Source organism: Piliocolobus tephrosceles, chromosome 5, assembly GCF_002776525.5.
Source record: "Piliocolobus tephrosceles isolate RC106 chromosome 5, ASM277652v3, whole genome shotgun sequence".
NCBI lineage: Eukaryota > Metazoa > Chordata > Mammalia > Primates > Cercopithecidae > Piliocolobus > Piliocolobus tephrosceles.
In genome coordinates, this window is record NC_045438.1 from 59,559,269 (window position 1) to 59,576,681 (window position 17,413).

Sequence of the window (17,413 nt, forward strand, 5' to 3'; positions counted from 1 at the left end):
AGTCTGGCTCTGTCGCCCAGGCTGGAGTGCAGTGGCCGGATCTCGGCGCACCGCAAGCTCTGCCTCCCGGGTTCACGCCATTCTCCTGCCTCAGCCTCCCGAGTAGCTGGGACTACAGGCGCCCGCCACCTCGCCGGCTAGTTTTTTATATTTTTTAGTAGAGACAGGGTTTCACCCTGTTAGCCAGGATGGTCTCGATCTCCTGACCTACCTCGTGATCCGCCCGTCTCGGCCTCCCAAAGTGCTGGGATTATAGGCTTGAGCCACCGCGCCCGGCCTATTATTTTTTAAGATATCTTTTTCACTAATATTCCAGTTTATGTTGCAATAACTTGATCAATAAGCACAGTGGCTATTATTTGGATTTTGACTTTTATAGAGCTTTCTTTTTAGAATAAATTGTGTATCAAAGTAACAAATGCTCAGCTGGGTGCAGTGGCTCACGCCTACAATCCCAGCACTTTGGGAAACTGAGGCAGGTGGCTCACTTGAGGTCAGGAGTTCGAAACCAGCCTGGCCAACATAGTGAAATCCCCCATCTCTACTAAAAGTACAAAATAGCTGGGTGTGGGTGGCAGGCGCCTTTAATCCCAGCTACTTGGGAGGCTGAAGCAGGAGCATCGCTTGTACCAGGGAAGCGGAGGTTGCAGCAAGCCGAGATCACGCCACTGCACTCCAGCTTGCGTAAGAGTGAGACTCTGTCTCAAAAAAAAAAAAAAAGAAAAGAAAGTAACAAACACTCATAAAATTAAGCATTAAAGTATTAAGTTAAAAGTTCACCCAAAATCTATCCAGAAGTAATCATAAACATTACTTTAGAAATCTATGTGTATTATATATTATAGTGTCTGGGATTTTACTATACATATACACAGAGGTTTCTAGAATATATATACAAAACGTGTTTATTAAATGTAGATTATTAAATATATTAAATATATATTCTAGAATACATATGTATTTAATGTTTAATATTTACTAGATGACATAGAATGCTATGTCATATAGTAAATTGTTTAATATTAATGACATATAGTATGATGGCATACTATATGTCATTATCTAATAAACTTAATTTACTTTAAGCTAAGGTAAAACTAGAACTGCACAGTATTCCCCACGTTCTTGAAGGTTTGAGCATGCCAGTCCATTACCTTTGTAGCCATTTCAATGGCAACTTAGCTGGGCACACAATTCTTTCTCTCCAACATTACTGTTTTCTAACATAAGTGTTTTTATTTTTAGGGTTTTTGTTTGCATTTTAAAGTGTGCTATTTTCATTCTTTTTTTTTTTTTTTTTTTGAATGTCTGGATTTAATTAAGAAGCAAATTTGTCAGGAAAGGCACATAGGTCCCTATTCCTTGAGGTGATGTTCACAATGCCTGTCTATTGCCTTTACAATTGAATAACTTACCTATTATCTTCTAATTATTTTATTTTGCTTCTGCATCTATTGTGGTTCCATATCCATCCAGCCACCTCTCTATTAATAGAATTTTCATCCATTTCTTTTTTTTTTTTGAGACAGAGTCTCGCTCTGTTGCCCAGGCTTGGAGTACAGTGGCGCAGTCTCAGCTCACTGCAACCTCTGCCTCCTGGATTGAAGCGATTCCCCTGCCTCAGCCTCCCAAGTAGCTGGGATTACAGGTACGCACCACCACGCCTAATTTTTTTTTTTTTTTAATTTCAGTAGAGACGGGGTTTCACCATGTTGGTCAGGATGGTCTCGATCTCCTGACCTCATGATCTGCCCACCTTGGCCTCCCAAAGTGCTGGGACTACAGGCATGAGCCACCATACCCAGCCCCATGTCTGTTCTTTAATGTGCTGTTTCTACTTCTCTAATTGTGCTGATTTGATTTTCAAGTGGTTTCCACCTGTTCCTTCATCACTTTTTTGTTGTTGTTCAGGGATTGTATTTCCTTTTGGAATTGCACCTTCAGCCATCATTTTATACAGATGCTCCTTATGATGGGGCTGCTTCCCCATAAACCCATTGTAAGTCAAAAATGCATTTAACACTCTGATAGGCTGGGCACGGTGGCTCACGCCTGTAATCCCAGCACTTTGGGAGGCCGAAGTGGGTGGATCACGAGGTCAGGAGATGGAGACCATCCTGGCTAACTCGGTGAAACCCCGTCTCTACTAAAAATACAAAAAAATTAGCTGGGCATGGTGGCGGGTGCCTGTAGTCCTAGCTACTCGGGAGGCTGAGGCAGGAGAATAGCATGAACCCTGGAGGCAGAGCTTGCAGTGAGCCGAGATCACGCCACTGCACTCCAGCCTGGGTGACAGAGCGAGACTCCGTCTCAAAAAAAAAAGAAAAAACACTCTGATAAACCCATTATGAACTGAATGAATTGTAAGTTGACCCATCATTAAGCTAGTGACTATCTGTACTTATTTTGCTTTACTGTGTTGTTTATGTGCTATGCCATTTCTTTTAACCTTGCTTATGTATAATTTTACCCAGACCCCTACCTGCCTGATAAATGGAAGGTGGACCCTCCATTTCACAGACGGAATAAAAAGAAAAGGTAAATGGCTCTCCTGGAAAACTACTCTAATTTAGTTAGGAATATATTGGATATCTCTTCCACATCTTATTTTTAAAGCACAGCTGTATTCATTCTATTAAAAATTTAAGAAACAGGGTTTCCATTCCATTACTCTGTAACGAACAGTTTCAACTGTGGTTTATCTGCCATGGCTCACAGAAAGCAGAACAAGAAAATGTGCTAAACGGGGCCAGGTGCGATGGCTCACGCCTGTAATCACAGCATTATGGGAGGCCGAGGCGGGTGGATCACAAGGTCTAGAGATCGAGACCATCCTGGCCAACATAGTGAAACCTTGTTTCTACTAAAATACAAAAATTAGCTGGGCGTGGTGGTGCGTGGCTGTAGTCCCAGCTACTCGGGAGGCTGAGGCAGGAGAATTGCTTGAACCTGGGAGGTGGAGGTTGCAGTGAGCCGAGATCACGCCACTGTGCTCCAGCCTGGGCAACAGAGCAAGACTCCATCTCAAAAAAAAAAAAAAAAAGAAAAAAGAAAATGTATTAAACATGTCTACCCCTTCTTCCCATGTTATCACATTAGATAGTACATTTGTTGTTAGCAACTGTCATATTTGCTATATCTACATACAGCAATAAATAAGTGGGTTTTGCTAGACTGTTGTATAATGAATCAGATGCTGATAGGGTTTACTGATGAGCCATTTACCTTCAGATACTGTACTCCAGTTTTAGCTTTGACTATCTCATTCTACAAAAGTCTACCATCTTCAAAATTTAAGCATAGACTTACCATTTGACCAGCAATTCCACCAAAGAAAATCAAAAACATCTATCCACACAAAAATTTGTACACAAATGATCATGGTAGCATTATTTATCACAGACAAAAAATGAACAAAACCTAGATGTCCATCAGCTGATTGGATAAACATGGCATATAACACAATGGAGTAATTTTGGCCATAAAAAGGAAGTACTGATACATGCTATATCATGAATGAACCTTGAAAACATGCTAATAGAAGAAAGGCAGAGAGGGCCACATATTGTACAATTCCAGTTACATAAATTCCCTAAATCCATAGAAACAGAAAAGAGATTAGCGTTTACCGCAGACTGGGGAAAGCAGAGGTGGGAACTGACTGCTCATGGGCATGGTGTTCTTTTGGGGATGATGATGAAACATCCTGAAATTAGATAGCAATGATGGTGCACAACTCAGCGAACTATATACTAAAAACCAATGAACTGAGGCTGGGAACAGTGGCTCTGGCCTATAATCACGAGAGGCCAAGGCAGGAGGGTGGCTTGAGACCAGGAGTTTGAGACCTGGGCAACACAGTGAAACCCTGTCTCTATAAAAAAAGTATTGTTTTGTTTTTTAATTAGCCAGGTATGGTGGCATGCACCTGGAGTCCTAGCTGCTTGAGAGGCTGAAGCAAAAGGATCTCTTGAGCCCAGGAGTTTGAGGTTACAGTGAGCCATGATCATACCACTGCACTCCAGCTTGGGCAACAGAGTGAGACCCTGTCTCTAAACAACAACAAAAAAGAATTGTAAAATTTAATAGGGTGAATCTTATGGTATGTATATTATCTCAATAATGCTTTACTCTAAAGAAAAAAACATGATTTCCTACTTCTTGCATGCTATAGAGGTCAATTAATACCACTTCCAAATGAGCAGGGAAGAAAGGTTTACTTTAGTTAAAGAGAATCTGAGAATCTTGATACTAAGAATTGCTAATTCATTTAATGGCTTAGAATAGTTTTATTTCATACTGTGATCAATAATGGATTAGCTACTTTATCCTTATCTAGGACCAATTCCAAGCATAGGCAACTACAGTCTGGAAAGAATTATTATAAACTAGAATTTTTCTAAAAAAGAAAAAGATTTGTTCTCAGCAATATGAAAATAGATACAAGGAACTGACCCAGACATGACAATAGGTCTAACGAAGTTAACACCAGTAATAATGTGTCAGATAAAAGGTAGAACTGAAAGCTAAAAACTCAAACTTTAAAAAACTGACACATTTTTAAAATGTACAGCAAATCAATACCCAGAAGTAAAAGAGTCTTTAATGTTCTAGTTCATTCTTCTCTCCATTTGAGGTACTCTCTTAATGGCATTTTTATGGTAAGTTGAGTTAGTGGTAGCTCTCCCCTCAGAACCTGCTGTGCCCCTCCTGCATGCGCCGGGGAAGTCACAGTCTCACAGCAGCTTTGCTCCAGTCACCAGACCCAACACCGCAAACCATAAAGCAGCACACAGGGACTTCTTTACGCCAAAGGAGCCCAATCCAGCCTTTCCTTCTGTGCCTGCCACTGCCGGGTTGATGCTTTACAGCGCTTGAAGGGAGAACAATGTTCTGTAGTCTGCAACACACGCCAGACCATGTTGACGCTATGATCACTATGTTTACATGATTGCTTAGGGCTTAAAAGGAGAAACAGAACACCAAGTTTCTTGCACTGAATTCACATATGAAAATTGGAAGAGGACAACTGTTAGTTTTCAAGGTCTTTGGCTAAAGTTTCACGGATGAATTGTAAAGTACGCTGGTACAAAAAAGCATCCTTTTTCTTTGGCTTACAAATGTTCAAATGGTTAACATCCACAGGAATTAGATCTCCAATGCCTAAATCTGAAGAAAACAAAAAAGTCAATAAACCTAAGTAAAAATATAAGCTTTCCCCTTAACAATACTGAAAGGGGCCAAATGGATAGTTCCAGATATTGCTTTGGTTGTGACAAGGGACTCTTAAAAGATAAAGGAACCTGAAGTTTGATTGTAGCTAAACTACATTTGATGAAACATGCAGGACTGGATTCTCAGTCAGCATAACCATAATTTTATGCTTTCCGTAAACTTTTTGTATGTGTTCTGGCCTACTTCCTTATTTCAGAGCAAGCAGAGACTGAGCACTAGCATCTTCAAAACCTTCTTACACCTGCAGGTTATTACTAACTTACTTCAGAGTTTCTGTTATAAACTTCCTAGTAAGCTCCTTTGTCCTGGTGAAATGAATGGGAATGTTTCACATGGGATCCATTCTATACCTAAACCGCAATGATCACTTTCAGGGTAAAAATGATTTAGTGCTTGAGATATTTCAGTCTAGCAAAGTCCCCCTACACGGAAGTGATAAGAGGTACTAGTGAGGCCACCTAGGTGAGGAATGCAGGTGGTAGTTATAAAGGAAGAAGAGCCTCTTGGTGACAGAATTAGGACAAGGCTATGCCACTCCAAGCAGCTGGTCCATGATATTAAGTTTCCTTTTGGGCCAAGCACAGTGGCTCACACCAGTAATCCCAGCACTTTGGGAGGCCAACGCAGGAGGACTGCTTGAGGTCAGGAATTTGAGACCAGCCTGGGCAACACAGCAAGACCCCATCTATACACAAAATTTAAAAATTAGACAGGTGTGGTGGTGTGCGCCTGTGGTCCCAGCTACTCAGGAGGCTGAAGTGGGAGGATCGCTTGAGCCCAGGAGTTTGAGGCTGCAGTGAGCTATGATCGTACCACTGAACTCCAGCCTGGATGACAAAGTGAGACCCTGTCTCTTAAAAACAAAAACAAAAAACTTGGCTGTTGCTTCAAGCTTCCAAAGTCCTTTTTAAAAACATCTGGCAGCTGTTCTTTGGAACTCTTCCAGTTCTTCAACTACTAAACAGTAACTCCTTACCCTATAGCATGTTACTTCAAGGTAAAATTTTTCAGTTCTACTACAAAGTATGACATTTTTCATTTTATTTAGATAGCATATAATGAAGTTAGGACAAAACTCATTATGTAGACAAAAGAACCATCTGGCAAGCATTCCAGATGCATGCTGTCCCTAGCTTGAAGGACCCACAGTGTGGCTGGTCACCACCAGAACAGCATGTAAGCCAGCCTCAGAGGCGGTAAGAAAGGGGTTCCCAGAGATAACAGGCAAGCTGAAGACGTGGCCAGGTGAGGCAAAAGCAATTCAGGTGGTGAAATGTACGGGGTATCTACTATGTACGGAGTAATAGAGGAGTCTATGAAAACAGTTAAGATCTGGGCTCCTCCCTCAAAGAATCTGTAATACATTATATGACACTAGAGAGCCGGCATTGGCCATTTCCCTCAACCCCAGGATCATGAAGAGATTGTATTTCAACACTAGTTTTTCCCATTGGAATATTTCTGGAGCTTTACTATTCCCCATGGATCTTCTATTTATGAAAGCTTCCATACTTTTAGCTGATTTTCTTAAGGGTTCTGCATGTAAATATAAGTCTATTAAATAAATACCTCTTTCGATCTAGCTGATAGAAGAGCTTTGTTTCTTTCTTTACTGCAATAGAGTTCACTGTTGATACCTAACTTAGAGTTAGCCAATTAACCCTTCTCATCTAATCAGTCATATAAAGGGCAGGGAGAGGTAATGCCCAGGTTATATGTTTACAGAGAAATTTTAATCTATTGCTGAAAAGAATAAAAGAATTCAAATCTAGATCTTCATAAACTATCTCCTAAAACTGAGAACCTGGATATAAAAAATTGCTATTTACAAGTAAATGCTAGGTACAATTAAGCATCTAACAGCCAACAAGTTTCAAAAGAGTGAATACCTGCTGATTCCACAGGCACCACATGGAGCTTAATCATGCTGCCAATGTAGGTTGGTAGTGTTTCCACAAAATTCAGCACCTGGAAGTTTTTGTCTTTAGCAAACTCCAGAAAGTCATCTTGCAGTGTTTTAAGTGCAGGAGAATCTGTAAAATTATACAGAACAAGACTGTGACAAGTTGTTTATCCAATTCATAATAAAATGCATTAATCTTTCAAATTTAGAGAGGAAATTAGAATTCTGATTCAAGACAGTGGCTTGAGTAAATGTTTATTTTCTCCCCTGCCAAGAAGTCATTAAGATTCAAGGAAAAAGCTAAAACCAAGAACTGACAGGACAGTCAGCAGCAGGAGAGGTTTTATCACATTACTGGGGGCAGGAAGCAGTTCCCAGGGCAATCTGGTGTGTGGGACCGCAGGGGTCCTCCAGTGATGATGGTACCGCTACACCCACCCCAAAGCCCAGCCTCGCATCAGCAAAGCCTGTCTACAATGACAGAGTGCCTGTCCCTTTCCATCCCTCACCCTCACATATAAAAGAGCAACCAAGAGGCACCAGATAGGCCTATGACCTAAAAGAGATGGATCAAATAAGCAAACAGAAAAGCTGGCCACAGAAAAAAACAGCTAGATGAGGAATAGAAGGGAACTCACAAAGCTTCTACTTAGGATCTTTAGAATTATTTGAAAAGATAAGCCACAAAACAAGAAGAGGCCATGAGTGCAGAACCACCAGGGCACAGGAAAGAAGGCGCGTGTGGAAAACAAAATCTGACTCCATGAAAGGAAAGTCCAACAGAAGGTTTCGAAGAAATCAAGAGATTCTCCATAAAGTAGAACAAAGAGAAAATAGGAGCAAAAAGACACCTGGTATATTTAGGCTCGAGCCAGGGAGTCGAAATTCTGATTAACAGGTGTTCCAGAGAGAAAACTGCTTATTAATTAAACCAAATAGAGTACTTTAAAATTAATGCTCACAATCTCAAAGTTTCATTTACATTTTAACAGTTGACGATTCTCCACTCATGGGGAAAAAAGCCATTTATTGGTAATTTGGAATAATACTTAAAAGCAAAACATTATGTGATTTTTCTAATGATAAGTATTTAAGATAATATTAAAATTATTGCAATGCCTGAGTAAATAATGGCTTAAGAACAAAATGAGGCTGGGTGCGATGGCTCACGCCTGTAATCCCAGCACTTTGGGAGGCCGAGGTGGGTGGATCACGAGGTCAGGAGGTCGAGGCCATCCTGGCTAACATGGTGAAACCCCATCTCTACTAAAAATATTTTAAAAATTAGCCGGGCTTGGTGGCGGGCGCCTGTAGTCCCAGCTACTCGGGAGGCTGAGGCAGGAGAATGGCGTGAACCCGGGAGGCAGAGCTTGCAGTTAGCCGAGATCTTGCCACTGCACTCCAGCCTGAGTGACAGAGCAAGACTCCATCTCAAAAAAAAAAGAAAAGAAAAAAAAATGAGAAGTTATCAAAGAAAAATCAAGTCCAACACAAAATGTCCATGAATAGTCTAAACACAATTATATACAAATTATGAAATGAGATAATATATTCAGGGAAGAAACTTTTTCTTCTTCTCTGTATAAGTGATGTTAATATAACCCCAATTTCCTTTATAACAGAAAGTATTACCCTTGCTGAGTTCTTTGACTTCCAAAGAGGGAAAGAGAAGATAGCGAACATTAACAGAGTATTCAGCCAAATGTGATCCATGATGAGGGACACTATAAAAAATTATTCCTCTGGTATTGTTGATAACAGCACTCATTTCTGGCTTCTTAGAGGCTTCCAACAGCATCTTTTTGACGAGAAGACCTAGCCACAGACAAGGAAGAAAAACAATGCATAAGCTATTTTCCTTCCCTCTGTTACTGTAAAAAAAGAAAAGGCCAAACAAGAAATACATAAAAAGAGATGCTTTCTTTTAAAAAATGGTTTAAACAATTCTCCGTACAGTGGTATAAGAAATAAGGCCTTAAAACATTTAATAATACTCCTGATCCTTACAGTGCAAGCCTACAAACAGGTAAGAGTCTAGAAACTCATTTGTAGGGCAGATCCTCGTCTGACAGGATCTACTGTCCCACGGCAGAAACATGAGGTATGCCCAGCTGGGAGCTCCCTCAGGTCGTGAGTGTGGTGTGGCTGGTCTCTGGCAGCCCACTGATGACCACACTGTCAGGACGGTGCTATTATTCCACAGCACAGAGTCCCCCATGGAGAACACAGCTTTCATGGCAACTGTTCCCCTGGAGGCACCTTTTCCTCCATCTCCCTGCCCTGGCTTTGGAACCCATAATGAAACACAAAGATCTCAAAGATGATGACAGTGGGTCTTTAAGGACACAAAGGGCTACACCCACCTTTGTCTTAGCAAAAAGCCCCACCTCAGAGGCAATCCCGAGTGCTTCATCAGATAAACTAGGCCACGGGCTGCAGAAAGGCCTTCTGCAAGGTGGGTGGTGAAAATTTCAAACTGGACTCGGGGAGTCGCAAGCAGGGGAGGTAGTTCCATAAGCAACCACTAGGACCCCAAGAACAGACACTTGATCATACCTGCACCTCAGCAGCTCTGAGCCTGGTGTGAGCAGGAACCCAGGGTTTGGGACTGTGGGCACTAAAGCGACCATAGATTCCGCAATGGTGAGGGGGAGCAGAAAGAATAAAGGGGCACCCTGGAGCCCCCCAGTTGACGAGGTGGGTGTATATGAAATGGGCTGCTTCTCATGTTTATTCATTACTGCTATGTGAAAGCACTACACTGTCAAACCCATATCCCTCTTAGATGGTTTGGAACAGACTGCCCCTTTCTAGACAAAGGAACAGCATGGAAGAAGAGTAGTAATTTTAAAAGTCCTAGCCATAGCTACACGGATTAATTTAGCGGGGGGCAAGGGAGCCGCTATTAAGTAAAACGGAAAGACACAGTAACTTTAGGTTGGCCACAGTGGCTGAAAATAACATCACAATGGCCACTTCACAAAGTTGAAGCCACACTTACCTCCCATGCTATGTGATATCCAAACCACCGGCCTATCCCCAACACCAGCAGCTCTGAGCTTCCTAAGAAGTTCTTTGCTTCTGAATGCAATGGACTTTCTGAACAAAACAAAAACAGCAGGCATGACACGAGGCTATCGATCCCCTCAATTTGCTGTCTAATTTTTAGAGTTAAGAACTTTTGTCTACAGGACCAACGCTATATACTACCTTTAGAGTTAGAAATACCCCCCTTCTCTCTGCTTAATATAAAATACCCCTATTCTCTCTTCTTGAACTCATGGCCTCAAGCAATCCTCCCACCTCAGCCTCCCAAAGCACTAGGATAATAGGCATGAGCCACCACGCCTGGGATCTCTCTGCTCAATTCCTGAAATTGTTCATTCTCTATTGTAACTTATTAACATTGGCATAATTAGGAATATCTAAGCCCAGAACAGGCCACTCATTTACTACATGAACATTGTTGGAGCATTGTGTCAGGCAATTTTTTCAGGTCAAACTTGAGTCTCCCTGCAACTGCCCCCTCAACACTTAGGATATGTCCTTTCTCATTCAAGGCCTGACAATGAAAGTATCACCAAAGACTGGTCTCTCTACTGGTAGTTAGGCTGCAAAAATATTAAGCTTTCATAATTTTGGTTTATTCTTTAGAAATACTAGGATGCTATTTAGAAACACTAGAATGAGTCAAGTTCATTAGAATGTATTCCTTCCAATGCATGATTTTATAACTAGCATAAACAGGATGCTATTAGAATCAGAATTTGAAATAAGTAATTTTTAAACTAAAGAGGAACTTCAAAACTATCTAGTCTGGTAGTTTCAAACTGTTTATCTGTAGACACCTTTCTTCAAAATAAAGGTTCTCCAGAGCTCCTCTGGATGAAATGGGGAGGGAGACCTGGGGTCTTGCCTGCTCACCTTGATACCCTTCCTGGGCACCTACAGGAGGTTCATTCAGAAAGCAATTTGATAACACTGATTTAGACCAACTCTCTCAATCTGTAGACAAAGCTTCCCAGACAAGTTAACTGACTGGTCTAAGACTGCACAGCAAACCAAAGGTAGGATCTGGCTACTCTCATCCAGTAACTGAAATCGAGCACTCCTTCCCATGTGTTCAACTGGCACAGACGACATACAAGGGATATAGCAGCTGATGTTTCGCAGCATCTTTCTCTTTGCTTCCTTTAGCCAGTATGATTGTGGACACAAGAACAAAAAACATCACTTTTACTTCTCATAGAAAAGGAGACTTTGCTAGAGAATCCATGATCCTTAACTATTAGAACAGTTGTAAATAAACCATGTTAGGAGCCCACCACTGATGATATATCTAAGCCTTCTCCTATTCCACTGCTTATTGAGAGCAAACTCCTTCTAGAAGGAAGAGAAAAAAGATTAGGTTTGTTTTTCATAAGAAAATCCTGTCTGTGGCATCAAAAAATTAAAATCACTTCCCATCCAAGAGGACCTAAACTTGCGGCCTGAATTCTTCCCTGTCCTCCTGGTCTAAAAGTCGCCTCTGTTACCTTTCCATAGGGCACCTTGCTCTCCAGTCGCTGAGGGTGGTGTCATACTCCACAGATATAATTCGGAGAGCAGGACAGTCTTTTGCTAACCATGTCTAAGTAAAACAAAACATATGTGAGAACAAATATGAATCTCCACCACTGCAATTACTGCCTAGTAAATGAAATTTACAACTAAAGGCCTATTGCAATACACCTAAAGATAGCACTGGAATAAAGTTTGAAGGTACTGTAAAAACAATTCCAGCATTTTATCTTTTTATGTCTCTGGTCTTGAAGTGGTACCAGTATTTATAGCATAAGGCCAATGAAGGTTTCAAGAGAGTATTTTCAATTTTAACCCGCTACAGCCAAAAGCAAGGCCTGTTTTAAAGTCTAGATCAAATTGGCTTTTTGAAAGAATTTAGTAGAATGCTATGTCTCAGGACAGATGGCATAGTCTGACAGATTTTGGATCTGAGAATTCAGAGACACTAATAATAATGGTCACAGTTCTATCTCTGTGTACCCTAGGTCTATCATCATCTCTATGCTTTAGTGCCACCGGAAAGTGCAAAGCATTCTTCTACTTGATAAGCCTTTATGAAGGACAATAAGTAGTAATGGAACAATGCCCTAGAAACTATTCACACATATATGCAGCATCACTTTTAACTGAGCTTTAGATAAATTCCATTCAATGAATTCATTCCAGAATTAAGGTTCTTTGGGAGAAATAATATCAAGGAAATGTAAAGTATAAATGAGCCAGGCATAGTGGCATGTGCCTGTGGTCCCAGCTACTCAGGAGGCTGAGGGGACGACTATTTGAGCCTGGGAGGTGGAGGTTGCAGTGCACTAAGATCGCACCACTGCACTCCAGCCTGGGTGACAAAGTGAGACCCCTATCTCAAAAAGAAAAGGAAAAAAGAAAAAGAAAGAAATGCAAAGTATAATTCTTCAAAGACTTTCTATTTTTATAATTATTAAGATCATAGAATTAGGTACCTATTATAAATATAAGTATGGTTATGTTATCTTTATATTACAACAAAAGTGAACTATTACTGGCTCTTACCCCTATTTTTTACTTAATAGAATGTTTTTAGAGTCATATACTGCACCCCAAAGGGAAATTATACAAGATAGGGTGACAAGCCCAGTTGTTGTCATAACATACTACAAATCTCCCTAAGGTAAAGAAGAACTGCATGGAAAAAAAAATCCCAGTACAAAGAGAAAAACAAGCAAGTCACAATCAGGACCCCAGCAACCAGGGCCAGAGTCAGTGACTCCCTTACCTTGGGCCAACACGTTGTGTATCTGTCTTCATCCTCCATAGGCTTTTCAGTTACAGCCTGCTCACTGTCCTGCTGGCGCCATGTTTTGAATGCTGCTCCCATAAGGCCATGAATAAAAAGGACATCTGCTTTAATGGGCTGACTAATAGGGGAGAGAGTTTTAAAAAGAAGTAGAATAAATGCATTACTGCTTTGGTAAGAATCTACACAGCATTCTCTGTGGATGGTGCTTTAGCAGGTTTATGTGACATAAAACTGAATTCAAGCAAGCTTTATAAGCACAGGTTTGCTGAGAAACCCTAGAAGGAGCTTTGGCATAGACATACATGAAGCATGTTCACTGTTCTCTAAAAATGGAGACTCTTCTAATCAGGCAGACCAACCACAATCGATTGTAATGAGCTTAGCAATCAATCAACTGACAGATGTCATAGTCAGATTACCCTCTAAAGACTTCCAATTGAGAATATTCTACAAATCAATAAAAGTATTTAAGAAATTAAAGAAGAACGTGCTAATAACAGTTTCAAAGTCAGTATGTATAAAAGAGATTTTCGAAAATGTGTTAAGGAAACTAACACTTATAAAATGAGATTTCAAAGTAACATTCACTCTTTGCATATGACCCATTAAAAACTGTAGATAGTATGTTAGTTGCAAGCTATTTACAGTACACATACAATTATGCAATGCACATATAAAATACATTACCATAATATTTTATTTACAAATTGTAATTAACCAGGTAATTCATTTTTTAATTTAAAGGAAGTTTTTGCTATTTTCTGAGGTATTTTTTTGTAAAGCGCCCTAAGAAAACCAAGAAATATGTTATTTTTTCAGTGTGGTCCCTTCTATATTTATTGTCTTAGCAATTATAGAACTAGATATAATGACCACAAGTAACCTTAAAAAAGGGCATGAGTCAAACTGATTACAACTTATTCCTTCCAATGCATCCTTTTATAACTAAGTATAAACTTTCTCCAGTCCCTTGAGTTCTAAGCCCAGGCTAATTTGGTTGCCACATAAGACAATGTCTTGTCTCCTTCCTGGTCAGCTGACTTCTACAATCCAAATCAGTTATTAACTCGGATCTAAGTGAAAATTCCTTGAACCAAAGGAGATATGTATTACAAAGTTTAAGTGTGACGCATTATCAAAGGTGAATTCAATCTACCTGAAGGGAAGCCCTTTGTAAAATAACCACGACAATTTAGCTAGTTCATGTGTTTTCATGACAACCTCCAATTCTTCTGAGGTTACAATAGATAAATTATTTTAGTAAATAAGATATTTGACTTATAAGGTATTTAACTTATCTGAATTATGCAGAAATAAGATACAAATTTGAGGCCTCTAGCCTTCACATTCCCAAAGGGGACAAAGCGACTCTCTTCTGCTTCCTTACCTTGTTCGATACTGGGGATGCAGCACATACACGCCATCCTGATATTTTTCTTGCACAGTTTCTCGATCTAGATTTGCCAGGATTCTGGCAGCATGTGAGGCCTCCATAATGCGGTCAGATTTCATTGCTTCTGCCATGATGGACACCCAGCCTGGTGAAAAGTACACGTATCCTAAATACTGATGTGAATCCATCGCAGACCGTAGAGAGAAGTTTCAAACTGAATGTGATGGGAGAAAGGCAAACCTCGCGTGTCTGTCCTTGGCAGAGAAGTCCGACCACTCCAACCCCATTCTCCCCTGTGATCCTCTGAGACCTGTGGCACAATATCATCCACATGCCCCTTAAGGGACCTCAAAGAAGGAAAGAGGGGTTCAAGAGCCATTTTCTTACATAGAGAACCTAACACTACTAGCAATTATAGAGGTGTTCACAAAAGTGAACAAAATACCATGATGTTTTGCTTTTAACAAGAATTATGAAACTTAATACTAGTTATTTCATCCTGACCAGCAGTCAGTAATACCCTTTCATACAAATGAGGAAATTATTTCTTAATAATGAATTTGACACACAAAACTCTTGTAGAATCTGGAGATCAGGAAGGAAAAAACATTTTTTAAAGGGAGGCAAACAGAAAATGCATGGATAATACTATGATTTCTTTTTCTTAATGTTTTTGTTTTTAAAACTTTATATACATAAATATGTATAAAAGTATATGTGCACACACACACACACAAACACAAAAAGATCTATACACCAAACTTATAAAGTCATTACCTCTTAGGAGAGAGGTAGGGTGGAAGAGGGCTCTGTAAAAAAAGGTATGTTTAGCTTTTTTTTGCTATATCTATTTTCTGAAGTACAGTGAAAATCTGTTTATTTATATAATTTATTTAATTTAAAACAAAGCAGAACATGGACCTTGAAGTTAGACTTGGACTCACATTTCTGCTCCCTGTTTACTTACTCTGGAACCTCAGTCAAGTTATTTAGCAACTGAGCTAGAGGAAGGTTTTAATAAACTAATGTATGTGAAAACCATGGGCCTAGGCCCAGCAGGCACTCAATACCCGACAGCTGTCCCCATGCCCTTCTCCCACTCTTTAAGACAAAAGTGTTGAGTCACTGTGATGATGGGAAGCCAGCATTTAATAACCTAAAAGAAGCTTCAGACTCAGTACTTAACAATATTCAAATTTATAACATCAGAAGATTCCTCTTCAAAATCTGTTAAAGATTTTAAAATAATAAAATAAGAATATTTAAAAATTCTATCTATAAAGATAGACAAGTATGTTATTGGCATATATGAAAATATGGCTTTCTTTTTAATGAAGTCACAAGAAAAAGCATGGCACAAGCCATCTCTGGCTTTTTTCAGTTGACAAAATATGTTTGCAATGTCCAAGATACCTCCACCTTTGAAAAATATCAAATGCCCTTTGGAAAACCTACGTCTTTCTTTAACATTGAGCATTTTAAAATTACATAACATCTGAATGCACTCATGCACCACATAATAATGTTTCAGTCAACAAAGAATCACATATACGATGGTGATCCCGTAAGATTGTAGTACAGTATTTTTGCTGTGCCTTTTCTATGTTTAGATACTCAAATATTTCCCATTGTGTTACAACTGTCTACAGTGTTCAGTACAGTAACATGCTGTACAGGTTTGGAGCCTAGGAGCAATAGGCTGTCCCATACAGCCTAGGTGTGGAGTAGGCACTACCATCCAGGTTTGTGTAAGTACACTCTGTGATGTTTGCACGGTAACAAAACTACCTAATGACACATTCCTCAGAATGTTTCTCCACTATTAAGAAATGCATGTCTGTACATGTCAACTGTAAAAAATAATGAAATAACTAAAAGTAGCATCTAATGATGAAAGTCTTGCTTTAGTACTTTCATAATTTCCCAACTCCATTTACATTCTCAGGTAGAAGTTTGGTGGACACTCTTTTGAAAAATATAGTCGTATATCTATAATTTAAACATATATAATGGGCTGGGTGTGGTGTTTCATGCCTGTAATCCCAACACTTTGGGAGGCTGAGGCAGGCGGATCACTTGAGGTCAGGAGTTCAAGACTAGCCTGGCCAACATGTGAAACCCCATTTCTACTAAAATTACAAAAGTAGCCGGGTGTGGTGGTGGGCACCTGTAATCCCAGCGACTCAGAAGGCTGAGGCATGAGAATCACTTGAACCCGAGAGGAGGAGGTTGCAGTGAGCCAAGATAGCGCCACTGCACTCCAGCCTGGGCAACACAGTGAGACTCTGTTTCAAAGAAAAAGAAAAAAAAAAATGTAGCTCTATATGCACTTTTTGAAACCTAAATGGAATCATACTACTGTTCTGTGACTGTACTTCAGCAATATGTCTTGAAGAGCTCTCTATACATATCAACTTCATTCCTTTGAACTACAGTATTAACGTCATTTGAGTACGCCATTGTTTAACCACTATTCATTCCTATTGGCAGACATTTAGATTGCTTCCAACTTTTGTAAATCTGAAGGCAAAAATCTGCAGATCTGATACTAAGATTGATACAAAATATATAAAAACAGGGAAAGACACAGGACGCCTAAAGAGAAAAAAAACACAGGGCAAGGTAGCAGAATTCAAATTGGAGTATTGAGAAGTAATGAAGGCTGAGCAAAAAGAAGGTATATGTAGGTAACTCTTTTAGGAGTTTAGCTATAACAAGGAGGAGAGGATGTTATAGGGGATGCAGATAATGTTTTTCACATCTTCCTCCAATGTATGTGATCAGAGGGTCCAGCTACGAGGCAGCAGCTGACCATGAGACCAGAAAAAAGTATACATTCCTGAGACTGTGAAAGGAGACAGGCCCAAACACGGCTGGAGGCCTTATAAAAGAGGTGTCTCTCTTCCTATTATCACGAAAAGGGAACAACAGGGTTGATTTTTGTTAGTGAGAAAATTCCTTTTAAGGCTTCAATTGTCTCAGTAAAGTAGGGGGAGAAGTCATCCTCTGAGAGGAAAGAATATGTGGAAGGTTTAAGGAACTT

The 17,413-nt window shown here is 39.9% G+C and overlaps 1 protein-coding gene across 2 annotated transcripts in view; it reads right to left on the reverse strand.

The window, feature by feature from the left end:
* Positions 1-5,032: 5,032 nt before the first annotated feature.
* The window catches only part of SERAC1 (serine active site containing 1), a 39,806-nt gene continuing 27,425 nt past the window's right edge, over positions 5,033-17,413 (reverse strand). For both annotated transcript variants that reach the window (XM_026454404.2, XM_026454403.1), the window contains 7 exons: positions 14,365-14,515; positions 12,954-13,095; positions 11,674-11,768; positions 10,140-10,237; positions 8,771-8,953; positions 7,125-7,268; positions 5,033-5,169 (listed from right to left, as the gene is read on the reverse strand). In XM_026454404.2, the coding sequence (XP_026310189.1) occupies positions 5,033-5,169; positions 7,125-7,268; positions 8,771-8,953; positions 10,140-10,237; positions 11,674-11,768; positions 12,954-13,095; positions 14,365-14,515 (950 nt within the window). The remainder of the gene's footprint in view (positions 5,170-7,124; positions 7,269-8,770; positions 8,954-10,139; positions 10,238-11,673; positions 11,769-12,953; positions 13,096-14,364; positions 14,516-17,413) is intronic.